This window comes from Loxodonta africana, chromosome 2, assembly GCF_030014295.1.
Source record: "Loxodonta africana isolate mLoxAfr1 chromosome 2, mLoxAfr1.hap2, whole genome shotgun sequence".
In the NCBI taxonomy this organism is placed as follows: domain Eukaryota; kingdom Metazoa; phylum Chordata; class Mammalia; order Proboscidea; family Elephantidae; genus Loxodonta; species Loxodonta africana.
This window is the reverse complement of record NC_087343.1, coordinates 202,388,258-202,414,923: the sequence shown is the minus strand read 5'-3', so window position 1 is coordinate 202,414,923 and position 26,666 is coordinate 202,388,258. Positions and strand designations below refer to the sequence as shown.

Here is a 26,666-nt window from a genome sequence, read left to right as displayed (position 1 = left end):
GGTTTTCATTGTATGATTTTTGGAAGTAGATCACCAGGCCCTTCTCCCTAGTCTGTCTTTAGTCTGGAAGCTTCTGCTAAAACCTGTTCAGCGTCATAGCAACACCCAAGCCTTCACTGACAGACGGATGGTAGCTGTGTATGATATGCATGGGCCAGGAATTGAACCCAAGTCTCTTGCATGGAAGGCAAGAACTCTGCCACTGAAGCATCAATACCTCATAGTCCCCATAATCCTCTCCCCCAAAGATAAGAATTTAACCTCTGAATGCCTTAGGCTCTTCATACAGAATGATAACAATAGCACCTACTTCAGGGGCAGTATTGAAGAAGCTGATGCATGTAGAAGTACACAGGCCTGTGCTGGCATACAGAAAGTGCTAGATGTGTGTTTGCTGTTATGATTATAACAGGATGTATCAGTATGAGCAGAATTTTGAGGTCAAAGTGTATGCACTTTTTTTTATTACTGTGTGAGTGCGTTTCCCCACGTCCTTGCCAGCACTGTATTCTCTCTCTTTTTTAATACTTACTCATTGGGTGAGTGGACACTGGTGTGCCCTGTGGCTCCAGGTTGACCTGTCCAGTGGTGGGTGTGGTCTGGGACATGCTGGATTTGAGGGTCAGGTGCGCTGGGCAGGAGACATCTGGGAAGCAGGGTCACCTAGGGCTGGAACTCAGGAGAGTTGGCAGGGAGAAGTGGGGGAGCCGTGTATACAGCCATGTATACAAAGCCTGGGATATACCACTGCCTGGAGGAGGGAGTGAATCCAATGAGCAGGATAGGCTCCAATCCGGCAAGCTCCTACTCAGCCTGCAATGCCCATTTCAGCTCACATATATGCTGCCCACCCCCACCAGTGAGGCTCTCCCTGACTTTTGCCTTCATACTGTGACCATGGTACAGAGCTGTAGTGAGATTCAACAGATGGAGCATGCAAAGCACAGCAGCGACACAGAGAAGGCTCAGTGGTACTAGCCAGTAGTAGTTTAATTCTTGTGGTGGTTCTTATTGTGGTCTATGTATGTTCTGTGGTTCCCAGTAATCCTAGGACCAATCCTCATTTCAAAAGTGAGAAAACTGGGGCTTGGAGGGAGGAAGTGACTTGCCCAAGGCCAGACAACCAGAGAGTGGCAGAGTGGGGTGCCCAGCCAGGCTCTAAGCATACTCTGAAACAGAGGGCTCGCTACCATCTCAATCAGCAGGGCAGGAGGTGGGGGGGATCGGATGGGCTTTGAACCTCACCCTTGAGCTCTGGAGGCGGACACTTCTTCCCACCTCCTCCCTGGACCTGTGAAGACACAGAAGCTGCTCTGCAGGATGAGGCCAGTGGAAGGACTCCAAGACAGAGCCCTGCCTCCTTCCCAGCTCAATAGATAGGCCTAGCCCCAAGAATGAAGGGACAGGGCCTAATGTGGGTCTCCCAACTCTGCTCAGCCCCAGAGCCAATGAATGGAACACCCTGAGCCAAATCTATTCCCCAGCCTGGCCTGCTGACCCTCAGGTTTCCCCCGCAACCCAGGTCCAGTCTGCAGCCACATGCCTGGCCCCTGGCTGCCTCTGTCCTCCGGGCACAGCTGCCAAGGGAAGACTGGCAGGACTGCCCCAGGAAGAAGGTAGAAAGGAGCCAGGCCCAGGGTGGCACTCTGTCTGCCAGAGTGTGGAGGGGCTTCCTGGTGTGCAGATGACCCTGCCATCACCCCTGTGCCAATGACTTTTCAGCCCCAGTAGCCACCTTATGACGCCAGCCATCCCTGTGCTGTGGGTCAGGGCTAGCTGGAGGCAGAGGCAGTCCTCTCTGCCTCCAGGATCGGGGCAGCCTTCCCAGGCCTTAGACCACAAGCAGCAGTTGTCCAGGCTTGGAGAGAGGGAGGACAGAGGAAACAACCCAAGACAGGCAGGATAGGTGAGGGCCTGCTGTGCCGGGCAGCTGGGCGCTGAGTGTGGCAGTTGCGCTGATGGTGTGCCAGGAGCATTAGAGGGAAGCTGGCCAAGGGGCAGGGCTTGTGGGGATGGGCATCACCCTGGAGGCCATGCCTAGGGTATGCCTAGCTCTAGAGGGCCACGAGATCAGTGAAGCTGACATCAGGCCATGGCGCCCTCTGGGATTGGAGGGCATGCCTGGAGGCCACAAAGGATGCTGCTGGGAGCAGGGAGTCAGCACCCAGGGTGATGGTGGGAGAGAAGGGGACAGAGAGATGTGGGAACGAGGGTGGGGGAGCAGCAGCATGCACCAGTGTCTGGCTTGGTGCTGCTGCTGTTCTTAACCCTAGCTTTTTCATGCCAACCCCTTGTCCCTTCTGCACCCCCACCTGTACTCAGCCGTGTCCTGTTGACTCAGTGATCAGCCTAGAGGCAGCCCCTCAGAAACCACCACAGGGTGGCCCCTATCCCTCTGCACTATGGAGAAGGCCCAAGCTCAGTGCTCGGGGTGGGGGGGACCAGGATCCTGTCACACTGGTGTCTGTATCCCCAAAGTCTGTCCAGGTGGGCACAGAGTGGGAGACACAGGACAAACAGTTTGGGGGCTGAAGGAGGGGACCAAAAAACCAAACCAAACCCGTTGCCATCAAGTTGATTCCAGCTCATAGAGACTCTACAGGACAGAGTAGAACTGCCCTATAGGGTTTCCCAGGAGTGGCTGGTGGATTCGAACTGCGAGTCTTTTGGTTAGCAGCCAAGCTCTTAACCACTACACCGAGTGCCCTGGGGCTATACTAGGACAGGTATGGACTCTCACTTAGTAGTTCTTGTGTTTGGTTGGGTTTTCCTTCAGCTTCCCAGGAACATTCCTTTTGAAAAATATCATTGGAAACTTAAAGGGCTTTTCCCGCAGCCAAGTGTCCTTGGGTGATGCAAAGGGTTAATGTGCTCAACTGCTAACTGAAAGGTTGGCCATTCAAGCCCACCCAGAAGTACCTCAGAAGGAAACCCTGGTGGTCTGCTTCTGAAGACCAGCCATTGAAAACTCTGCAGAGCACAGCTCTGCTCTGACACACACGGGGTCACCATGAGTCAGAGTCGACTCGACGGTAACTGGTTACTGATTTGCCTGCAGCCAACAAGGTCATAGAGTTGGGGGGCCAGGGCTCAGAAGTGGGGTGTTGTGGGGGCATCTGGGAGTTAAGGAGCCAAGGCGGCCAGACTGTCTATCTGTGTGGAGTTTCCTGAGCGGAGATGGGGAGGTTCTGAGACATCGAAGGGCCCTAAGCAGGGAACAGCTTTGGGCTCAGACAGACCTGGGCTCCAGCACAGCTGCCCTGCAACTGACTACTGTGAAGCCTGGAGCCTCCGTTTCCTCATCTGTTGACTGGGATCATAATCCCTCCCTCCCAAGCTGCTGTGAGGAACCATTCCTGGTCAATGCCTAGCCTCTGGGACTCCCTCCCAGGACCACACTCCCCAAGGGACGCCAGCACTGCCCTGGGGAGGCTGCAGGATCCCTGCATGCTGCTCCCACAGTCAGTGCCTGCAGCTGACAGGAGGGTCCCTGCTGCCTAAGGCCAGAAGGTGTCCCGGGTCTGCTGACAACACCGAGAAGAGGAGGTGTGCACTCTGGCCTTGCTGACCTCAGCCAGCCCGGCGCCTGCCCCACCACTCTGCTGCAGGCCCTGGGGGCCAGGGCCGAGGCCAGTGAGGGAAGGAAGAAGCCAGTTCCTGGGCCAGGAACAGGAAGGCAGGGGGAGTGCGACAGAGGCCAGGATGACAGCTTCCTGATGTGGGAAGGGAAGGACAGGAGGAGACAGACAACAGTGAAGCAGGAAAAGATGCGCCTTCTTCAGGGCTGCAGGTGGGGGCTGGGGCTCCCATGTAGTCTCTGAACATGCAGCCTGAGGTACACGGTCGCCAGGGAGTCAGTCCTTTAAAACTAGAAGCACCTTTTCAAAGGAACGATAGGGTTTGACAAAGTTCTAGTGCCAAGGAAGAACTCAGAGGTCTGTGTAGCCATTCATCCATCCATCCATTCCTCTGTCCATCCATCCATTCATTCATCCTTCCATCTGTCCATCCACTCATCTATCCTTTGATTCATCTATCTGCCCATCTGTCCTTCCATCCATCCTTCTTCCATCCACCCATCCTTCCATCCCTCCATCCATTTATTAATTAAATAGGTATTTATTGAGCAGTTACTCTGTTCTAGGCACTGTGCTAGGCATGGAGAGGAAGTAGAAAAGAGAACTGTTATGGTCCCTGTAGAAACCCTGGTGGCGTCGTGGTTAAGTGCCACAGCTGCTAACCGAAAGGTCAGCAGTTTGAATCCACCAGGCACTCCTTGGAAACTCTATGGGGCAGTTCTACTCTGTTCTGTAGGGTCACTATGAGTTGGACTCAACTCAATGGCAATGGGTTTGGTTTTTTCTGGTTTATGGTCCCTGTCCCACTGAAGTTTTCTGTCTAGTGGAGGAAGTGGAAAACATAAATTAAACCAGTAAGTAGATAAGATAATTATACATTGTGATAAGTGGGAGGAAGTAAGCAACCAGGAGGATGAGATGGAGCCAAAGGGGGGATTTAAGTTCAGTGAGGAGGTAAGGAGATCATGTCTAAGCTGAGTCATGAAGGTGAGAAGAGGCATAGGAGAGGAAGCATATCAGGAAGAAAGGTGTGTGCAAAGGCCCTGGGGTAGGAAGAAGCATGGCATGTTTGCAGAACAGGAGGCAAAAAGGGTGTGGAGGGGTGGACAAGAGCCAGGCCATAGTCAGGAGTTTGGTTTTCTTGGAGGAGCAATGGGAAATCACTGACAGCATTTAATCACAAAAGTGATATGGCCCCATTTGTGTTTTTAAAGCAGCACTCTAATGACTGTGTGGTGAAGGAGTGGAGGAGGGCACGAGTGGACCCAAGAGACTACTTTGGGGCATGTGCAGTTGTCAGATCCCCAAAAAGAGAGAAAGGACTGACTCCGAGAAACGTTCAGGCCTCCCTGGGTTTGGTGGTGGCCTGGATGTGCTGGGAGGATGAGGCGGTGTCTGCAGAAACTCCTGATTTTCTTTTGGGAAGATGGGAAATACTAGGGGAGGAGTTGTTCCGTAGAGGTACAGAGGGTGTGCGTCTGGGGTTTAGCACTGGAAATTCGTAAATTGAGGTGCTGTGGGGTGTCTAAGTCAAGTGGGCAGTTGGATACGTAAAGCTGGAGTTGAGCAAAGCGGTCTGGGCTAGAGATAGACATCTTGAAGGTGGCTGAACACTTGGGAGAGAGGGTTATGGAGAACAGGGAGCTGAAGAACAGTACCATCCCCTGTTGGGCAAGGGGGGCAGAAGAAGACCAGGAGAGCATGAGAGGGTCACAGAAGCCTACCAGAAGGGCTCTGCTCCCTACCCTGAAGGGGCTGAGGGGGAGAAGTGCAGAGAGTGCTACTGGATTGGCAGTCTGGAGGTCACTGAGTACCTTGACTGACAGCCCTGTAAAGGGTAGGGGCCCTGCCCCCCGCAGCGGGTGGATGAGCAAGCATGAAAGGAGGGGGTCAGTGAGCAGAAGCAGCTGCTCTGAGGACTTTTGCTATGAAGGGGAATAGAAAAGAGGGCAGGAATTGATTTGTTTTGTTTTTGAGATGGGAGATGATTCCATAGAGAGAAAGACTGGTGATCCAAAGAGAATGAAATTACCTGCAGGAATCAGGTCCGGGGAGATGGGTTCCCAGGCACTGTGGGGAGCTGCCCTTAGGAGCAGAAATGTCAGAGATGCAGTGTTTCCAGGGACCCTGGCTGGTGGCTGTGGGGTCTGGATGTGGGAAGGTGTGGGTGTATCCATTTGATGGCTTTACTTTGAGAATGAAGGCGGAAGAAGCATCTGGAACTGCCAGCCAGGACTGAGTACCCATAAAGGTCTGCAACCATGAAAACCAAGGGAAGCAGCTAATGTGGGGCTAGGACTTTCTTCTACAGTTCTCTGCTGCTCAGGGGACATGGTGGTGTGGAGAGTAGGAATGGAGGGTGAGGAGACCAATAAGCAATCGCAATGATGGGCTGTGGAGCCCACGCTGAACTAGGAAACAGGTGGCACGGTAGGGCTTGATGGATGGTGAGAGGGCAGTGGAGTCCCTGAACTGGAATTTTGAGTGCGGTTGAAGAACCTAGCAGTGGCGGAACAAGAACGCCTGAGCAAGGAGAGGAGAAGGTGGATGAAAGTAGAAAATTGTATGAAGTCAGGAATTCCGTGATGACGCCATTTCCAGTGATGACCAGGCCAGGGTGTGCCCACAGAAGTGAGTGGCGTGGGGAAGAGGAGGGAAAATTGTGGTGATGATGCAGTCACAGACCTTAAAAGCCAGGGTGCTGGTGAGTCACCATGTGGATGTTGAGGTCATTAGAGAATGGCATAAGCTGGAGTGGAGAGGTGGTGTTGAGCCAGGAACGCCGGCAAGCAGAGAATGAGGGGAAGTGAGCAGGAGAGCACTGACAACTATAGAGGGAGAGGGTGGTACAGTCAGAGTAGGAGCCTCAAAGGGGTTTGGTTAGGGAGAGGAAGTGGCCACCATCCTCACCTCCTGGTCTTAGGCCTGTGCAGTGTGAGCAGAGTGTCCTCAGAGAAAGCCCGGTTTCAGTTGAGAAAGGAAGTAGAGGAAACATTCAGAGAGGACAGTGAGGTGTAGAGGAAAGTTTACTGATAACTGAGGTCCCAGTGGAAAGTCAGTGAAGGCAGAGGGGGCATTGGGGTAGGTCAAGGCATGTGGTAACAAAGGGGAGAGGCTTACACAGATGGATAAAAGGGTTGGGAAGCAGGATGGATGGTCCCTCTGTTTTAGTACAGTGATCTGAATGCTTTCTTTGGTGGTATGGTAGCCTCCAGGGAGGAAGCTACCTCAGGGTCCATTCCCCCATCCATCCATGCATCCATCCATCCACGTACCCATCCATCCACGCACCCATCCATCCACGCACCCATCCATCCATCCACGCACCCATCCATCCATCCATGCATCCATGCATCCATCCACCCATCCACCCATCCACCCATCCACCCACCCATCCACCCATCCACCCAACCACCCATCCATCCATCCATCCATCCATCCATCCATCCATCCATCCATCCATCCATCCATCCATCCATCCTTCCATCCTTCCATCCTTCCATCCTTCCATCCTTCCATCCATCTATCCTTCCATCTATCCACCCACCCATCCATCTACCCACTCACTCTTCCTTTCATCCATCCACACTTCCATCCATCCATCCTTCCACCCACCCACCCATCCTTCCTTCCTTCCATCCACCCATCCATTCACCTGATTACCCATCATTCATCTATCCTTTATCCATTCATCACCCATACAACCTTTCTTGTATAAATCTCCTGACTGTCGGGTGCTCATGTCCTTTATACTAGGCTTAAGATGATGAATAAAATACAGCCCCTATTCAGACTGAGCAGAAATGCACAACTCAGCCTGACAAGTGTTCTAACAGTAGGAGCCCAGAGGAGGGCAGGGCTGACACTGCCTAAGAATTGATGACTCCTCCATAGGGCAGGGGTGCACAAGCTAGACATTAAAAAGGAAGGTCAGTGAGCTAAGGACAAGCAAAGACAAAGACTTCAAGATGTGAAAAAAACTGGCACTTGGGAAAATGGCAAGTATTCCCGTGCTTTTGGAGGTATGTCAGGAGATGAAGCTTGAGAGAAAGGGGAAGACTGGCATGTCCTGCTAATAAACTTTGTCTCGGAAGCAAAGGGGAGCCATGAAAGGAGGCTGAGCTGACCATTGCCAGGTATGTGCCTTGGGAGACTGTGAAGCCAGAGAAGCTGTGCCACAGCCACCCTGAGGACCCCCCAATGCCTCAGACCTCTCCATGAGGCTTTTCCTTCTCACAGTGGCTTGAACCCCACTGGTTGCCTAACCATTGCTCAGTATCCAGGGACCTGGAGCCAGGGTGGGGCTGCCCTTCCTGTCTTCTCTTCTGCACCCTCCCAACTTCAAGTCTAACCATGTGCCAGAGTCAAGCCTGACCTCTCCACAGACCTCTGGCTGGCTGCCAACACCTCCATGGGGAGGGCACAGTCATTTCATCCTCCACAGGTCCAAAGCCAAGCCCACCATTTTCCCCAAGCCCTCCATCCACTCATTGCCCACATATTTGCCTGCTGCCTGCCTGGAATGGCCTTATTCGCTTTTCAGTGCCTGGAAACTCCTACTTCTCCTTCATAGCCCAGCTCAGAGGTGCTCTCTGTCGTTCCTTGTCTGCCCCCGCACCACCCCTGGAGGGGAGCCTTCTCTCTGCTGGGGTCCCTTGATCTCCGGAACCCATGTCTCTCCCTAACAGCCCCAGGGATCGCTGATGTGCATATGGAGGGCCTGGGGACACAGAAGGGATGGGGTTGGGGGGGAATAAGGGGAGGTGGCTAGACATGGCAGAAAAGCCCAGATGGAGAGGCCCTGAGGACAGAGTCTGGCGCTACCTTCCTCCCTCATGGCACCAGGGCAGGGTGGGCCCCAAGGGCAAGATGCCGGCCGGAATGCAAGGGAGGGGGCTCGCTGGACTCAGGCCAAAACAAGAAAAACCAAACCTGTTGCTGTTAAGTCGGTTCTAACTCATAGTGACCCTACAGGACAGAGTAGAACTGCCCCATAGGGCTTCCAAGGCAGTAATTTTTACGGAAGTAGACCGGCAGATCTTCCTCCAGCAGATCAGCTAGCAGGTGTGAACTACCGACCTTTTGGTTAGCAGCCAAGCACTTAACCACTGTGCCATTAGGGCTCCTCTGGGCTCAGGCTAAAAAAGGGCTTTGCAGGCTGAAGTTGAAGCATCGGCCAGGCGAGGGGCTGCCTTCTGAAGGCGCCTCAGTTTCCTTGTCGGTTCAGTGAAACTAGATGCTCTGTAAGGGCCTTCCGGCTCTGACCCATGTTGGTGTGGAGCCTCCAAAGGTTAGGCCGGGGCGGAGGGGCAGGAGAGGCTGACCTGGACACTGGCTGTGGTGTCGACCTGGTGTTGAAATGAGATCTTGGTATGCGGAGTGTCCCACCCTGGTGCCTCTTCCTTGGGTGGCTTGGGTCGGGGGGGTGTGGAACCAACTGTGGCGGGGTCCCTCTGGCTTCGCTCCACTCCACTTGGCTGCCAAGGTGGGAGCCAGGCCCTAGGCGAGCTGGGCTGGGGAAGACAGAGAAGCCTGACCTCTGCTGCCCAGAATGCTGCTGGCCTGCGGGACTGTGGGCACTGGGGGGAGAGCAGGCTGCGCTCCCCCAGGAGGACAGGGACTTGGGGGAAGGGACAGGACACAGCCCTGGGCATCCGGCCACACAGTCCTCCCTTCCTGTTGTCTCAGGATGGTCCTGGCAGGATGCATCTGCCAGATTCCAGGCCAGACCTCCCCCAGAGCCTGCTCCTACCCCCACCAGGATCCCCCGCAACACACACAGCTTCATATACACCCACAAGCGCATGTGCACACACACTAACATGTGAGAGACACACAAACGTACACACACACAAGGCCGCACACTCAGACATAGATGCACATGCAGGTATGCACAGTTGGCCCTATGCACTAATTCACACAGTCCCCAGACTCACACAGTCCCACAGACACACAGACCCACATCCACCGACACAGACAGACGCACATACAGGAACATATACCTTCCCGCTTAAAGGAGGAAGGGAGGGGAGCTGCCTTGGCAGCAGGGCCTGGGTCCTGGGGGACAGAGGCCCAGCTTATCCCTGCAGGCAGCCAGAGCATTTGGGAGGATTTTCAGGGAGGAGAGGCAAGTTTGTGTGTTTGAGGACTAGCCCTGTGGAAGAATGGTGGAGACTGGAGGCAGTGAGAAAGGAGGCTAGGCAGCAAGTGGGGCCTGCATGGGGTGGAGAGAGATTCGTGGGGTCAGAGGACATGTGAGGTAGAGTCTATGGTACCTGGGACAGGCAGAGTCACAGGCAGCCGAGCCTGGGGAAGGTCTAGGACATTTGGGGGCCTCTCACAAGCAATGGGTCTGGAGGAGAGGCTTCCAGCAGAGTTGTGGGGTCACAGTGTCAGGGTGATGCTCCAGGCCTTCCCCCATACAGGGATGAGGTCTGAGGCCTCCTACTGTCTCCTTCATGCCGGCAGCCCAGTGTGGGGCTGGGTGTACTCATTTGGGGGCAGAGGTCAGAGTTGAATCGGTCAGACTCCCTTGGGCTGGGCTCCATCTGAGGGCAGGGTCAGGGCTCTGTCAGGGATAGTTGGCAGTGGGGGCAGGGGGCAGGTCTCAGGCTGTGTGGAGGTTATAGCTTGTCTTGGGGCCTTGCAGGTTGTGACACTCAGGGTGTACATGGGCTAGCCCAGGCTGCTGGGTCTGCTCCTGTGAACAGAGAAGGGTCTGCAGCCTCCTGGTCAGTGTCTGTCCTGTGACCTGACCCCATGATCCAGTGCCAGTAACCCTGTCTTCCTCCCCAGATCTGGTGAGCAGCTACTCCATGACCCCCCCAAGCCTGAATATTACAGAGGAGGTACACATCATCAATACCAGTGATAGCCTGTCCATCTCCTGCAGGTACGTGGCCCCCAGTCCAGGGAAGCAGGGCCTGGGCCCTTCCTAGCTAGCAGGCGAAGGAGGTTGAAGAAGGCTGAGGCAGGAGATGGTGGCTGAGGATCCAGAAGGCACTCTGTCCCCAGGAAGCTTGGGTGTATGCAGTGTGCTGAAGGGACAGACATCCCCTGCCCTGCAGCTATAGGCACCTGCACTCACTCCACCCCACCTCACCCCACACCTACTCCACATGCACCCCACCCACCCCAGGACAGTCCCCACTGACCCCGGGCGACCTCTCACTAGTCCCAGGTCATCTGCACTGACTCCACCTGAACTGACTCCAGTTCACCCAGACTGACCCTAGATGGCCCACACTTACTCTGGATCATCCCCAGGCCACTCTGCATGGACCCTTGGCCACTTTCATGCTCCCTCAGCTGTCCACACCAGCCCCAGGCCCCAGTGATGTTACCCTCCCTGGAGCCCCAGCTGTAATCTCAGGCCAGGCTTCTCTGCAGGACAGTCCACTACAAGCAGCTCCTAGAGCCAGGCAGAGGCCCCAGATGGCTCAGGGCTGGGTCCATGGTATGGGCCTGAGCCTGGGTTGTCCTGTGAACACACCTATCCTTGGGGTAGGTAAGCTATGGTCAAGGCTTAGCCATTGATGGGGGCTCCTTGGGGACCTTTCCCTGGGCTGCAGCCAGGCCCCTCTTGACCTTCCCCATCCTCTGCTAGGGGGCAGCACCCTCTCGAGTGGGCCTGGCCAGGGGCTCAGGAGGCACCAGCCAAGGGTGAGAAGGACAGTGAGGATACAGGGGTTGTGCGAGACTGCGAGGGCACTGACACCAGGCCCTACTGCAAGGAGTTGCTGCTTCGAGAGGCTCACGCCAATGACACGGGCAGCTACCGCTGCTATTACAAGTACATCAAGGCCCGCATCGAGGGCACCACTGCAGCCAGTGTCTACGTATTTGTGAGAGGTGAGACAGTGCTCCCTCACAGAGGGTTGCCAGGCCCTGTAGGCCTACCCACAGCCTGCCAACCCTGGCTTTCAGGAGGTCATAGGCTGACCAGCACTAGGGGTCTACCCCTGCTGCCCCCCACCTCAGAGAATCCCTGAGCCCACCTTCCCCTCCTCCAACTCCCACTCCTTCTCCGCAGACTTTGAGCAGCCTTTCATCAACCAGCCGCACACTCTCCTGGTCAAAAGGAAGGACTTCGTGTGGGTGCCCTGCCTGGTGTCCATCCCGGGCCTCAACATCACACTGTGCTTGGTACAGCCTCCACCCACACCCCAGGGTCCAGCCCGCCTGTCCAGTCCCTGGGAAAGGCAGTTTCTGGTCTGGCTGGGAGGAAGGGGGCAGCTGGGCCCTGATGCCTGCCATGTCCCTCCAGCAAAACTCGGTGCTGCGACCAGACAGGCAGGAGGTGGTGTGGGATGACCGCCGGGGCATGCGGGTGCCCGTGCCACTGCTGCGAGAGACCTTGTACCTGCAGTGTGAGACCACCCTGGGTGGCCAGGACTTCCAATCCAGCCCCTTCCTCGTGCACATCACAGGTAGGGGCCTGCCAGGCTGGGGCTGGGCCCCTCAGCCCAGTGACCACTTACTCTGCCTTGGGAGGAGGGCTGTGGAGGAGGACTGGTGATGACTCCCCAACTCAGTTCCCAGGAACAGGGCTGTTAATGCCATGGCCTGTCTCAGTGGTCACTGTGTAGTGCACATCCTTGTGTGTGTCCCATATGGGGTGTGTGACTCACTGTGCATGTGTCACCAGGCAATGAGCTCTATGACATCCAGCTGTTCCCCAAGAAGTCGCTGGAGCTATTGGTTGGGGAGAAGCTGGTCCTGAACTGCACCGTGTGGGCTGAGTTCAATGCAGGTGTCACCTTCAACTGGGACTATCCTGGGAAGCAGGTGAGGTCCCAGCCCTGCCAGGGCTCCTTCCTCCTGCCCATGCCCACCTCATGCCCAGCACGTCCCAAGAGTCCCCTGGACACCACCCACGCCTGCCCCGTGCCCGGCACGTCCTGAGGAGTCCTCTGGACACTGCCATGGCCCCCCCCCGCCATGTCCAGTATACACTGGGGCTCTGTCTAGAGAAGGCACAGACCCAGTCCTGCTCTACAGGTCCTGGTTCAGTGGGGAATTTTCCTGCCCTAAGGAAAACTCTGGGTCTGGGTTCAAGACTAGGGAGTGTGCCTTTGGCACATCAGTTCTACCAGAGCCTCTCTTCTGACCCTGGCTTCCCTGGTGCGGGCAGGCAGAGCGGGGTAAATGGGTGCCAGAGCGGCGCTCGCAGCAGACCCACACAGAGCTCTCCAGCATCCTCACCATCCACAACGTCAGCCAGCATGACCTGGGCCCCTATGTGTGTGAGGCCAACAACGGTGACCAGCGATTCCGGGAGAGCACCGAGGTCATTGTGCACGGTACAGCCTGGGTTTGGGCAGGCATCCCCAAGCCTGGGTCCTAAGAGTCAGTGCGCAGCATGGCCCCACAGTCAGAGCTCATGGTGTACCTGGTCAGTGGGGGGTCCAGCCAGAGGGGAGGGAGAGCATGAGTGAGGGTCTGCCCAGCTCCCATATCCCAGCACAGGGTGAGCCCCCATCTGCAGGGGTCAGCAGCTGGGGGTGTAAGGGCTGTCACTGTAGATCCTGGGCAGTGGTAGGTCACAAGGCTGGCCCTGGCCTTACACTGGATCCTCCCACCTGGCAGAAAAGCCCTTCATCAGCGTTGAGTGGCTCAAGGGTCCCGTCCTGGAGGCCACGGCAGGAGATGAGCTGGTAAAGCTGCCAGTGAAGCTGTCGGCATACCCCCCACCCGAATTCCAATGGTAACAGCATGGGCTCCCTGGGGCCCCAACTATTCCCTGCCCTCACTGCCCATGGGTCCTGCATGGGAACAGACCAGGGGCTAGAAGGGACCTCATCAGGACCTGGGTACTGAGACCCGGGGTCAGGATCCACTGTAGGGGCACTCCTACAGGTCATCCACATAGGGAGGGCCTCTCCCCTCCACTCATAAGCAGTGAAGAATGCAGGTGGAGTGAAGGTTGACTTGGGTTGCTTCCAAGCTGTTGAAAGCTGTAAATCCTGGCTTTCTGTTTGGTGTGGATGTAGAGGGCAAAGCGTGTGCCTTTATCTGACTGCTTCCCACATGCACTTAGCATCTCTAAGGGCCCTCTCAGCCGGACCGACATTGAGTCAACTCAGGCTCAACTCGTAGCCTCTGTCTTGGGGCCCCTAGGCCTTCTTCCAGCCAGGCTACCACCTCCAGGGCCCTCCTATCCAGAAATCCTGAGATGCCAAGTTGTCATGGAGGCCGGAGCTATGTGGCAGTCAGTAAGGAGCTTACAGAGAGGTCTGCGGGGCCACCAGAGCTCAGGCAGAAAGGAATGCTCCTCCTGCAGGGTGTGCTGAGTGGACCAGCATGGCCCAACCATGGTAGGCCTCACTTTAGCCTCAGTTCCCATTGTCCAGATGAGGAAACTGAGACTAAGAAAGGGTAAGGGCATTCCAACCTGAGCCCTGAGCCTGCTGGGACAGGCCTCCGCTTTGCCTTTCTGGTTTAGCCAGAGGAGCCTTGCCTGCTCCAGCCTACCGGCACCTCCCTCCGGGCAGGATGACCTTCTCTGAAAGGCTGGAGCTGGGCAAGAGAGGCCCCAGGTAGCCTCAGTCAGGATTCCTACCACACTGGCCACAAGGCTGGAAGCTGGCCACAGGCTTTGGGATCCGTGAGGGTAGGGGGAGCAACTGCTGCAGAAGTAGGCCTCTTATGGAGGAACTCTGAAGGGCCCTGAGAACAGGCAAAAGGCAGGATCTGCCTCCAAAGCCTCATTAGCAGCTGCGGGACATGCCTCCTTTGTCTTGCCCATAGTGTGAGCTCACAGGTGTCCTGGAGACATTGGGGCCCTGTCCCCTGCCCTACAAAGCCACAGGACTGACTCTGCTCTGGGCAGAGTGGCTGGCTCTGCTACATCTAGGGCCCTGCACAGGCTTGACCCTTCATCTGCTTTTCCACTTGAACATTCACACAACATCTGGCCTTTCTCTTCTCACACGGCTAATGCATCCTGCAAGGAAGGCTCAGCTGGCCCCACTGTCCACCTCAGACATCCACCCCAGCTGCCCTGTGATCACCACAGCTCCCTAGGTGCCTGATCTTCTGAGGCATCCTGTGGTGTTTGTGTGAAGAAAGAGCAGGTAAAGAAATGGATGAAAGATCTAATGGACAGACAGACTGGCACTCAGCTCCGGCAGCACCTACTGTGTGCCCAGCACTACCCTGCATGCTACACTCCACATCTCAGTTTGCCCTCACAGCCTCCTGCAAGGAACTCCTGTTCCTCATTTACAGATGAGGATACTGAGGCTGTCAGACAGCCCAGCGGTCCAGGATTTTGGAAAGGAGGGCAAACCTCACTCTGATCCCTTCCCTACCTTTTTTTCTCTGTGACCCAGGGCAGGTCCCATCCCTCTCTGGGCCCAGCTGGGGTAAGGTAGGAGGTGTCACAATTGAGAGCAGAGTTCCTGCATCCCCATCCCTTTTGGTCCTTGCCTTGCTCAAGAGATGCATTTCCTCAGCTCTCTCCCCCAGGCCACACCACAGCCCTCCTGTCTGGCTAAACACCCCCAGCACCCATGGGGAAAGTGCTGCCTGGGGGGAGGACTGATCTCAGGCAGCATCCAGAACTCAGGCCACAGTGCAGCTGCCTGGATGAAGCCCAGCTCTACATGGGGCAAGAGCCATCCCAGGCTGTGGGGTCTGCACACGTGTAACACACTGTTTGGGAATCTACCCCATCAGGTGCAATTCTACGTGTGCAACTGCAGCAAGAAGGCGGTCCCTGTCCTCATGGGGCTCACAGTTCAGTGGAGAGGCAGACAATCAACGGACACATGTGTAAAAACCAATGTGTCAGCAAGAAGCAAAGCAGGGGAAGAGACAGGGCTGGGGCTGCTGCTTCCTACAGGAGGGTATGAGGGGAAGCTTCCCTGAGGAGCAGGTATTTGAGCAGATGGAATGAAGAAGGTGGGAGCCGTGGAGATATCTAGAAGGAAGAGCAGTCCAAGCAGGGGTGCAGTAAGTACAAAGGCCCCAAGAGGACAGAGAGCAGAAAGGGAGACAGGGACCCTAGCACAGAGTTTTGTGGCCACGGTAAGGGTGCCAGACTGTGCTCCAAGACGACTGCACCTTCTCTCAGCACACACTCTCGGATACCTGGGAGACAGAGGCAGAGCCCATGGAGGGCCCTGTGGTTGGTCCTGAGGCTGAAGCTGGGGTGGCAGGACCCTCTGGGCTGGGCCTCGTGGGCCTGGCTACAGGAGGCTGCTGCCCCAAGCAGTAACATGGTCTCCTCACTACTTGTAGAAAGGCTTGGAGGCTTTGGGAGCGTGGGAAGTGCTAGAGACCTCCAGGGATGTCCCTTAGACAGCTGCCTAATGCTGGTGGTGGCAGGGGAGGGGAGCTTCAGCTGTGAGGCTGGCAGGTCTTGCCTGGGAGACCATCTCCATGGCCTTTAGGCCATCGACTTCCAGACCAGGGTCTGTCCCCCTACCCCGCCCTCTTGCCAGCTTCTCAGCAGCTGCCTGGCCAGGGCCCAGGGTGGTGGGGGGCTGCAGGGAAGACTTGCTCTGACCTGACCTATCAGGACCCAGAACCTGACCTTATCTTCCTGCCTCTGGTTGGAGGGGGGTGGGATGGAACAGGGAGGGAGTGCCAGGATGGGGTTGGGGTAAGTCCACATGGGCCCTGAATGCCCTTCCTGGTAGGTACAAGGACAGGAAGGTAGTGTCAGGGCGCCACAGTCCACACGCTCTGGTGATCAAGGAGGTGACAGAGGCCAGTGCTGGCACCTACACCCTCGCCCTCTGGAATTCAGCTGCTGGCCTGCGGCGAAACATCAGCCTGGAGCTGGTGGTGAACGGTACGGGTGTTGGGACTTTTAGAACGCATGGGCTGGGCCAGAGAGGGGTGGGGGTCAGGCTGACTGACTGCCTGCCTGTGCCCCCAGTGCCCCCCCACATCCATGAGAAGGAGGCCTCCTCCCCCAGCATCTACTCGCGCCACAGTCGCCAAGCCCTCACCTGCACCGCCTATGGGGTGCCCCCACCCCTCAGCGTCCAGTGGCACTGGCGGCCCTGGACGCCCTGCAAGACCTTCGCCCAGCACAGCCTGTGAGTGTGGCTTCAGCCCCATCCTCCCCTATCCCACAGCCCCATCCCTGACCTCAGCTGTGATTCCATTTCCCAGCTCCTCCCTGCAACCATCTCTAGGCCTAGCCCTGCTCCAAAGGAACCCAGCACTGATTCCACTGTAACGGATCCCTGACCCCACCTCACCTGGCGGGGGAGGCCTGAGGTGGCTCAGACACTCCCTGTGTAAACCCCCACCCAGCAGGCCTGGGCTGGACACTGGGCATGCGGCTGACCCCACTCAGTCTCCCTCAGGAGCAAAGCCCCCAGATACATCACTGCATTATCAGGGCAGGACCACAGAACGAGCCTCTGGGCACCAAGGGGTCTCCTCCCACCGAACAGGTGGCTCAGGGATAGCTTGTGAGCCCCAATCCCCACATTCACTGGCCCTGTACGGGGCTCACAACCACCCCCTTAATAGGGGAGGAGTCAGACCAAAGAAGGGATGTGACTTTCCCAAGATCAAGTAGGTGCAAGCAGTCCAACTGCTGAGCCACGCTTCCTCTACGCGGAGCTGGATGTCAGCAGGACAGAGAGGCAGGGGACACTCAGGACAGAGGCAGACACAGCTTAGACAAGAAGGGGACAACAGGAAAGGCAGTGCCGAGGTTAGCAGTGGCAGCAGGTCATGAAGCACACCAAGCCTGACCTCTGTCCTGAAGGCACTAGGGAGCCAGAGAAGGGCTTTGAGTAGGGCAGTAGTGGCTCATATCCTTGCGAGGCTGGCTGGAGGATCACAGGCTGTGAAGGGGATGACACCAGGAACCTGGGGAGGAGGCAAGGGCAGTCCCAGTGCAGAGGGGCTGTAGCTCTGTTATGGTCAGTGGGAAAAGACTCAGTCTGTGGACCCAAGCCTGCCTGGCAATGTTCAAGGCTCATAAGGAATTCTGCTCATCCAAGTGGCCTGCAGGTCCCTGTTGGCACCTCCAGAATCCGCTTTCCTCTGATGCTCCACCATTATGTTCTGCCCCACTGACCCAGCCTGGGGTCTTGTTCCACTCCACTAGGGGCAGGCAAGAGCCTCCCTTGAGGCCTTGAGATCCCCCCATCCCAGCGGGAGCCCAAGGTTCTGAGGGTGCACGCTTGGCCCCAAGGGAGAATGTAGCTCCTGGAAGGGGAGAGGGAGAAGCAGGGGAGAAGGGCCTCCTGGAGGAGGAGTGGTGATTTGTGCTGTGCCTGGAGATTGGGTGGCCAGATCCAGTTGGCCATTGCAGGAAGAAGCACAGTAGAAGTGGGCACAGCAGTGGGATGAAGCAAGGTGCATGTGGGGTGTGGTGGAAGGTAATGGCAGAGCCTGTAGGGGTGTGCTGCCCTGCGGCAGCAGTTGACTGCCCTGCGGCAGCAGTTGACTGAGACTACTGAGGGAGTCTGTGTCTGGCAGCCTGTGCAGCATGGGGTGCACGGCCCTGAGGGTTAAGAGTTGGGAGTCAGTGTCCCAGAAATAAAGCCTCTTGTCCCCCACGCTCACCCCAGGCCCTAGGGCCAACTGATCACTGGGTGGGATCCCTGTGATGTGCCCACAATAGCCCCAGGACTGCCCATTGCACCTTTCCCAGGGCCAGGGGAGTGGCCAGGGGAGGCGCTGGGTCCCAGTCTACCAGGAAGACTCTGGACCTCTAGACCTTGCCCATTACAGAGTAAGCAAATGACTCTGAGTATGACAGAGGCTTGACCTCTGGCTCCAAGATGAGCCCTCCCTGCACCATATCACTGACCTGCCCTTGCCCCCTCCACCGACAGCCAGCAGCAGCAGCAGGATGGCATGCCACAGTGCCAGGACTGGAGGGAGGTGACCATGCAGGATGCTGTGAATCCTATTGAGAGCTTGGACACCTGGACTGAGTTTGTGGAGGGGAAGAATAAGGTATGGCCATGCATGCACTGAGTGAACACACAGAGCAGGTCTCAGACAGCAGAAAAGAAGGGCAGTGGGAGGGGATCTCCCCTGACTTTGTTTTTCCTGTTTTCCAACTTGCCTGCAGAGTTTTGGGGATAGCAGTTGAGAGCCAGGTGATCTTTCTGCAGTGTCTTTGGGCCTCAGCTCCCCCCGCTTGCAAGCTGATGGCAGGCCGGACCTCCGGCAGCTTCCCAGAGAAGGAAGCTGAGATTCCAGGGTGCCTAGCCAGGCACGGGCCCCAGCCACTCATAGGCCCCAGGACTGGGAGGGGACAGGGGAACTGGGGGCCAGTCAGATCCCCACAGAAGGCTGCAGAGCTGCTGGCCCAGCCTGGGGGCAATGCCAAGAGGCCAGGCGGGGGAAGGGGGCTGAACAAAGGCACCCACTTCCTAAAGTCACTTCCTGTTTTCCTACACACCTCCAGTGCCTTTTCCTGTTCCAGGCCTGGCCAGGAAGTGCCTGGCTGGAGAGGGGCGCTCTTTGGATGGTAGGCAGGGCCTATGGTCCTCTCCCTCCCCTGTCTCCCAAGCTTCCTACTCCCAGGAGGCCAGAGTCCTTCTGGAAGCCTGGGACTCCACCCCTCCCCTGGCCACTGGGAGAGGTGCTATAGGCAGCCCTATAGGTATTGTGGGTACATCACAGGGACCCCACAAGGTGACCAGCTGCTGACCTTGGACCACAGTCTGATGCCAGTCCAGGCAAGGCTGGCCTTGATGTGAGCACAGCCTGAATCCTAACGCTGGCTTGGAATGACCTCAGTGCCAGACTGGCTCCTGTGCCCTCCTCAACATGGCCACAGACTGAACCAGTCACAGCTAGACTTCTGACCCCCGCCATGGCTAACACCAGCTGTCTACTGTGCTGCCCCCAACTTTCCTGGGGAGCCACCTCCTCTCCTTCCCAAGGGCCTCATCTTCTGTTTCTGGCCACACCATTCCTGGTTCTGTTTCTGAGCTTTGGTCATCTCCAGACTGCAGCCTCAGTTTCCCCCATTACTTTGATGGGCACAGCAGGCCTCCTTGCAGAATGGGAGGGCTGGGTGGGGGGAACTCAGGCAGGAAATGGATCCTTGTGCCTGTGCTCTGCCCAGACGGTGAGCAAGCTGGTGATTCAGGACGCCAACGTGTCTGCCATGTACAAGTGTGTGGTCTTCAACAAGGTGGGCCAGGACGAGCGGCTCATCTACTTCTACGTGACCAGTGAGTGACTGGACAGCCCCCAAGGGCAGGAGCCAGTGGTGGTACAGGAGGGAGGAGAGCAGACCTAGGAGAGAATGATGAGTCCAGGTCCAGGCCACCAAGTTTCTGGTGACCATGTTGGGGAGAGAGACCCAGGGCCCCCTGGGCCCCTGAATCTGAGCAGGAGGGATAAATTTGGAGGTCATCAGCATGTACACTAGGAGTGTGGTTCACTGGGGTAGAGGAGGAGGTCCTTCTCCAGGGGTGCCCTATTCCACAGCTCCACTTAGAGCTCAGCCCCCGACCTACCACTCCGGAAGCCTGGTGGCTCACATGTGCATTTTGTCCTGAGAAGGTTTCCTCAGATTTTCAAATGGGTTAGTGACCTCAGGAAAGCTAGGAAGCCCAGGAGTGGACAACCACTGGGTCCAGAGACATAGATGAGGGCCCCTAGAGGGGACAGAGGGGACACAGACAGAGCCCATGAGAACCCTGTGGGTGGGGAGAGGGGAGAAGAGCCCACAGGAGCCTGACAAGGAGCGACCAGGAAGACAAAAGGAGATGAGAGTGTGGTATCGAAAAAAGCTAGTGGGGGGATTGTTTGAAGGAGAGGAGGGCACGGGGTGTGGCCAGCAGCAAAAGAGGGCAAGGATGCAGGTCCCTGCTGAGTGTGGTGACGGGGAGCTCACTGATGCCCGGGGCTCTGCAAGAGGGGGGCAGTAGCCACATTGAGGTTTGCCCAGGAGAGACAGAGAGGGAGGTGGGACAGGAGACCTCAAAAGCTGGTCACCTGCGAAGAAGAGAAGGCCATAGTGAAGATGTAAAGAAGGCCATGGGAGGTGTTTTGGCTCAGATATAGGCAGATACTCACACTTGATAACTGAGTAAGTTCAAGGGCCGATGGGAAAGGGGGAAGAGTGAGTGAACACCGGGCAGGTAGGTGGGCAGCCTGGGCAGTGTGGCAGCAGCTCCTCCTCTCTCTGGCAGCCATCCCCGATGGCTTCAGCATTGAAATAGAGCCATCTGAGGAGCCCCTGGAGGGCCAGGCCGTGCGCCTGAGCTGCCAGGCAGACAACTACACCTATGAGCACTTGCGTTTGTACCGCCTCAACCTGTCCACGCTGCACGACGCTCAGGGAAACCCCCTGCTGCTGGACTGCAAGAACGTGCACCTGTTCGCAACGCCGCTGGACGCCACCTTGGAGGAGGCAGCGCCTGGGGCGAGACACGCTACACTCTGCTTGAGTATCCCCCGCGTGGCGCCTGAGCACGAGGGCGATTACGTGTGCGAGGTGCAGGACCGGCGCAGCCACGACAAACACTGCCACAAGAAGTACCTGTCAGTGCAGGGTGAGGCGAACTGACCCGCCGCTAAGGGCGGGGCCGCGTTCCCTGAGAGCCTTCGCTGCTTTGCCTTTGTCCCCAGCCCTGCACTCGCCTCGGCGGTCCATTAGCGCGCCGGGCTCTGTAGAAGCGTTCCCCATCCCACCGTGGAGGTGCGCAAATCTCTTCACCCCACGCCGGAGGGGCAGGCCCTCCCTTCCACTCTCAAACCCCTGACCCTTCCTTCCGCATCGTGCAGCCGTACCACTCTTGGGCCCCCTCCCTACCCTCTGCCTCGTCCTTGGAGGGCAATCTCCCGAGGTGCCCAGCAACTCATCCTAGCTCCTCCTCTACCACCACCTCTCACCTCAGCCCTGGAAGCCCCGCGGCTCACGCAGAACTTGACCGACCTCTTGGTGAACGTGAGTGACTCCCTGGAGATGCTGTGCCCGGTGGCAGGGGCACACGTGCCCAGCATCGTGTGGTACAAAGACGAGAGGCCGCTGGAGGAGGAGTCCGGTAGGGGGTTGGACCCCGGTGAAGGGCGGGGCTTGGAGTCCCAAGACCCACCTGAACTTGAGCCCTGCTCTCTGCCCGCTCCCTATAGGAATCGACCTAGCGGACTCGAACCAGAAGTTGAGCATCCAGCGAGTGCGCGAGGAGGACGCGGGTCGATATCTGTGCAGCGTGTGCAACGCCAAGGGCTGCGTCAATTCCTCGGCCAGCGTGGCGGTGGAAGGTCCGGCCTCAGAGCCCCTCAGCGCCTGCCCGCCCCCCCCCCACGCCCCCCGCCTTGGTACCTTCTTGCGGCCACCTCACGCAAGCCGTGCCTACCAGAAGGGGCGCTTCCTGCAGTGTGCACCTCCCCCCGCACGTGTGAAAAAACACACATAACGCACTAGTCCTTTTCTGCCCATCCAGGCTCAGAGGATAAAGGTAGCATGGAGATCGTGATACTCATTGGCACCGGGGTCATCGCTGTCTTCTTTTGGGTCCTCCTACTCCTTATTTTCTGTAACATGAGAAGGGTGAGCATTCCTTCCCCTGCTGAGCCCCTTCCCAGCTCCTTACGGGGTCACCCCTTCTCCCCCCACCCTGGCCAGCCCTTAAGGTAAAGAATAAGGTCCCCATCCTGGCTCACGGGGCCCTGGGGTCTCGCCTTGTCCATCTTGCAGCTTCCTCTCTCTCTGTGCTGGGCTCTGACACAGCAGGGGTTTTCTGTCTGTCCCTTGATTGAGAGCTCCTAAGTAGGTCCTGTTTGTCCCGGGTGAAGTTTTACCCAGGCCCTGCAGTATGGCCAAATCAATGAACTGTTCCCCTACCCACCCCCAGCCGGCCCACGCAGACATCAAGACCAGTTACCTGTCCATCATCATGGACCCGGGTGAAGTGCCCTTGGAAGAGCAGTGTGAATACCTGTCCTACGATGCCAGCCAGTGGGAGTTCCCCCGAGAGCGGCTGCACCTGGGTGAGGCCAGCCCCTTCCCCGCCCCGCCCTACCCCTCCTGACAGGCAGCTGAAGCTGCAGCGGCAGCGGCAGAGTGCCTAAAATCCCTCCATTCTCAGAACTTGTGCCAGAAGGGGCCGCCAGGCCCCCACCTAGCCTGGCGTGTCCATCTGGGTGTGCGTCCCCAGAACTGTGCCAGGGCTCCCAATTCCCAGGCCCCCAAGGTCACTTCCTGCTGCTCTGAGCAGGGTGGGCCTGTCACACCTGTCAGAGAGGATGCAAGGCCTTCCTGTCTGCTCTCCTCTCTCTTTTCCCGCTCCTGCTCCCCACGCTCTTCCTGTTTGGCAGAGAGGCTCAGACTTTCCTCCCACTCCCAGGAGGCCCTCATGGACTGGTCGCTCCTGCTGCCCACCCCTCTCCACCCTCACCCCTATACAGCTCACCTAGGATCCACTCCCTGCCCCCACAGGGAGAGTCCTCGGCCACGGGGCCTTCGGAAAGGTGGTGGAAGCCTCAGCTTTCGGTATCAACAAGGGCAGCAGTTGTGACACCGTGGCTGTGAAAATGCTGAAAGGTGTGGGGTCAAAGGATGGAAGAGGGCCCTGGCTGGTGATGGGCAGCAGCTCTGTGGTAGGCTAGTGGAGCTGTGCTGCAGGAAGGGAAACTGAGGCTCAGAGCCAGAGAGGCTCACGCAAGGTTCTACAGGGAGTCAGAGCTGGCCCCGGGCTCAGGTCTGGGTAATACGTCCCAATCCCACCCGACTCCCTGCCTTAGAGGAGCCAGCAGGACGTGCTGGGGACCCTGCGCCCCCACCAGCAAGAGCGCAGATCATGCCTTAGCCAGTGGCTGGGGAGGAGCGGCAGCAGGCATTGGGGGCCCCTGCCGGGAGGGCCCCAATACCATCCCAGGTCCCTGTGTCCCCTCCAGAGGGTGCCACAGCCAGCGAGCACCGTGCCCTCATGTCGGAGCTCAAGATCCTCATCCACATCGGTAACCACCTCAACGTGGTCAACCTCCTGGGGGCGTGCACCAAGCCCAACGGTACGGAGTTTTCGGGCAGCCGGGAAAAGGGAGGTAGGGGAAACGACGGGTGGGCGAGGTCTTCCAGGGTGCACCTGCACTGCTCTGGGTGGGAGGGGCCTGTTGCGCCTAGAATGGGCTGGGGCAGAGCATGGCGGAGCCTGGGCACCGGGCAGGGCGAAGGAGGGGTGGAGGGAGTGGCCGGTGTCAGGTTGGGGGCTTGCTGCGGAGCCGGCCTGCCCAGCCTGCTGTTGATCACTAAGCGTCCCCCTCCTACCCTACCCTGCCCCAGGCCCCCTAATGGTGATTGTGGAGTTCTGCAAGTACGGCAACCTCTCCAACTTCTTACGCGCCAAACGGGAGACCTTCAACCCTTACGCGGTAGGTGTCTGCCTCCATTCCAGGAGCTCTGTTGGTGATTTAATGGGGGGCCAAGATGGAAGAAACTCTTCTGCTAAAGGGGGTGGAACCGGGGAGGTGGCCACCCTAAGACCCGCTATGCGCCTCTTCAGGAGAAGTCCCCAGAGCAGCAAAGGCGTTTCCAGGCCATGGTGGAGGGTGCGAAGGCTGACCGAAGGAACCAATCCGGAAGCAGCGACAGAGCCCTCCCCGTTCGGCTACTGATCGGCAAGGGCGTGGCAGGACAGGCGCCTTCAGTTGGAGACGGTAAGAGGTTGCATTCCCCCACCTTCTGCCCCACCATGTCTGGCTGGCATGGTGATACCTCAAAATCAGGGGACCCTGGGATAAGTTGGCCTGGTGTCCTCCATAGCGGGGCTTACTGTCTAGCCACACACACAAGGCTGCATGTGCAGGTGAAGGATCATGTAATGGGCTCTGCCTTAGAAAGGGAGGACACTTCAGGGACAGTTTTACAGAGACATTTGACTTGAGCATCACAGGGTGAATAGGAGTTTGCCTCACAGATGGGAGCAGTTCAGGTCACAGTAACATGTGCAAAGGCCCAGTGGAGTAATAGACTTTTCTGAGCTCTCGGTGTCCCAGATAAAATAGAGGCTAACATGCTTCTTAGCTGGTGCTGGGGGCCTCAGAGGCTAGGTCAGGAGAGATGCTGTCAGGGATACAGCCCTTGGGGGCTGGGAGATGAAAGTCATGGAGGAGGCCTCTCCTGAGTCCACTTCACTCCTTCATGCAGCAGAGGACCTATGGCTGAGCCCACTGACTATGGAAGACCTGGTCTGCTACAGCTTCCAGGTGGCCCGGGGGATGGAGTTCCTGGCCTCCCGCAAGGTAAGCTGCCTCCTAGAAGGCACTTCTAGGAGGGGGAAGGGTGCAAACCCACCAGTGTGGCAAGATGGGTTCAGTTCTAACTTCACCCGCAAAAAGACCCTGTGGTGGAGCAGTGTCTCCCATTTTACAGAGGAAACAACTGAGCCCAGAGTGTGGAAGTGACTTCCCAAGGTCTCCCAGCTGGCAGAGGGGGATGTGGAGTCAGAGTCTGGGTGACCTCCCAACTGTCTCTGCCATCCCCACAATTCCGTGAGCCCTCTCTGTGGAGAGTCCTGGGGACATACAGACTCAGAGTTGATAACTCTGCTAACCAGGAGCAACACCTTCCCCAAAAGAGCAGGGCTGAGGTGGGCACCCCAGAGCTCCAGGCATGGACGTCACTGGGTTCCTGCTCTGATGGCCGCCCACCCCACACCTCCCATGCCCCTAGTGCATCCACAGGGACCTGGCTGCTCGGAACATTCTGCTGTCAGAGAGCGATGTGGTGAAGATCTGCGACTTCGGCCTCGCCCGGGATATCTACAAAGACCCGGACTATGTCCGCAAGGGCAGTGTGAGTGCAGGCACTGTGAGAAAGGGAGGTGGAGGTAGCAGGGTAGGTGGGGAGGGGCTGATGCAGGACTCTGCTTTGCCAGGCTTACAGGATCCAGGCCACCTGCCCAGCTGCGGGGGCACTTACTGTCCCCTGGACGCACCTTGGGGCCTGGGGGCCCTGAGCCTGCAGGGGACACCAGTAACCCCACTGAGGGAGCTTGGGGCAGGGAAATGAAATAGGAGTTGACAAGCAGGGACTAAACTTCTCAGATTGGAGCTTGTGTTTTGACCAATGCCTGGGTCCGTTTGATGGACACTGAGTCCTTGGCCTGCCCTGGGGGTCCTGAACATGCAGTCATGGACCCCATGAGGTGCCAGTCCTGGAGACGGGCTGGCCTGGTGCTTGGGAGGTAGCCTGCCCCTCTCTGGTGGAGCTCTGCAAGGGAGGTGCCTGAATGAGCCTCTAAGGTTGGTCAGGAGTTGGGGATAGGGGAGGGGGTTGGAAGCAGGGAGATGAGCAGGGTGGGTCCAGGCCAGGACAGGCCCTGGCCTCAGCTTTTGTCCTTAACCCTAACTCACAGTGTTTGGAGCATGTGGAGGTGAGGGGGTGAGGGCCAGGTACACATTTACAAGACTGCCCCCCTGCCAGCTGTGAGGAGAATGGCATCAGGGTGAAGGGAAGAGGCAGAGGTCAAGGCCATACAGAGAGAGAGATGGGCGGTAGGGAAGATCCATTGGAAGTGAGAGGCCACAGGAGGGAGGAGGGTCAGGAGCGACCACCAGGCTTCTAGTGAGGGGACAGAGCAGACAGAGTATGTTTGTCAAAGCGGAGCTGCCAGAGGACAAGTGTGTTGGGGGCAGATGGTAAGGGCATGCAAGGCCTGGCCCCACAGGAGCTGGGCTGAGGGTTGGTAGCTGGAGGAGGGGGTAGAGTGTGCCTCAAAAAACCTCAGAGGAAGAGAGGGGCCAGGCAGACCCAGGACAACCGCAGCCATGAAGAAGCCTTCAAGTGAGACCAAAGGTGCCTGCAGAGGGTGGATGGGACGGGGTGCCAGAGTGGGGAGCCACAGAGCAGGGAGACAGAAAGGAGGAGAACAGGGCAGGGCCACCCTGCAGGAGCTGCCAGAACACAGGCAGGGGAGTGACCAAGTCCTGGAGAGACGGAGGCCACCCCAGGTCTCACACTTGCCTCCTACAGGCCCGGCTGCCCCTAAAGTGGATGGCTCCTGAAAGCATCTTCGACAAGGTGTACACCACGCAGAGTGACGTGTGGTCCTTTGGGGTGCTGCTCTGGGAGATCTTCTCTCTGGGTGAGTGCGGCAGCCGGGCTAACTAGCACCCAGCTGTGAGAGTTGGCACAGGCACTCT

The 26,666-nt window shown here is 57.5% G+C and overlaps 1 protein-coding gene across 1 annotated transcript in view; it reads left to right on the top strand.

Moving 5' to 3' along the window:
- The first annotated feature begins 10,005 nt into the window (after positions 1–10,005).
- FLT4 (fms related receptor tyrosine kinase 4) overlaps positions 10,006–26,666 on the top strand; it is a 34,476-nt gene continuing 17,815 nt past the window's right edge. The window contains exons 1-25 of the mRNA XM_064279728.1: positions 10,006–10,084; positions 10,374–10,470; positions 11,185–11,429; positions 11,611–11,723; positions 11,845–12,007; positions 12,226–12,365; positions 12,712–12,880; positions 13,167–13,284; positions 13,698–13,894; positions 14,023–14,116; positions 16,142–16,627; positions 18,389–18,512; positions 19,636–19,744; positions 20,609–21,073; positions 21,419–21,565; positions 21,654–21,785; positions 21,968–22,074; positions 22,379–22,514; positions 22,963–23,067; positions 23,421–23,534; positions 23,806–23,894; positions 24,026–24,179; positions 24,670–24,764; positions 25,195–25,317; positions 26,497–26,608. Of these exons, the coding sequence (XP_064135798.1) occupies positions 10,006–10,084; positions 10,374–10,470; positions 11,185–11,429; positions 11,611–11,723; positions 11,845–12,007; positions 12,226–12,365; positions 12,712–12,880; positions 13,167–13,284; positions 13,698–13,894; positions 14,023–14,116; positions 16,142–16,627; positions 18,389–18,512; positions 19,636–19,744; positions 20,609–21,073; positions 21,419–21,565; positions 21,654–21,785; positions 21,968–22,074; positions 22,379–22,514; positions 22,963–23,067; positions 23,421–23,534; positions 23,806–23,894; positions 24,026–24,179; positions 24,670–24,764; positions 25,195–25,317; positions 26,497–26,608 (3,913 nt within the window). The remainder of the gene's footprint in view (positions 10,085–10,373; positions 10,471–11,184; positions 11,430–11,610; positions 11,724–11,844; positions 12,008–12,225; positions 12,366–12,711; positions 12,881–13,166; positions 13,285–13,697; positions 13,895–14,022; positions 14,117–16,141; positions 16,628–18,388; positions 18,513–19,635; positions 19,745–20,608; positions 21,074–21,418; positions 21,566–21,653; positions 21,786–21,967; positions 22,075–22,378; positions 22,515–22,962; positions 23,068–23,420; positions 23,535–23,805; positions 23,895–24,025; positions 24,180–24,669; positions 24,765–25,194; positions 25,318–26,496; positions 26,609–26,666) is intronic.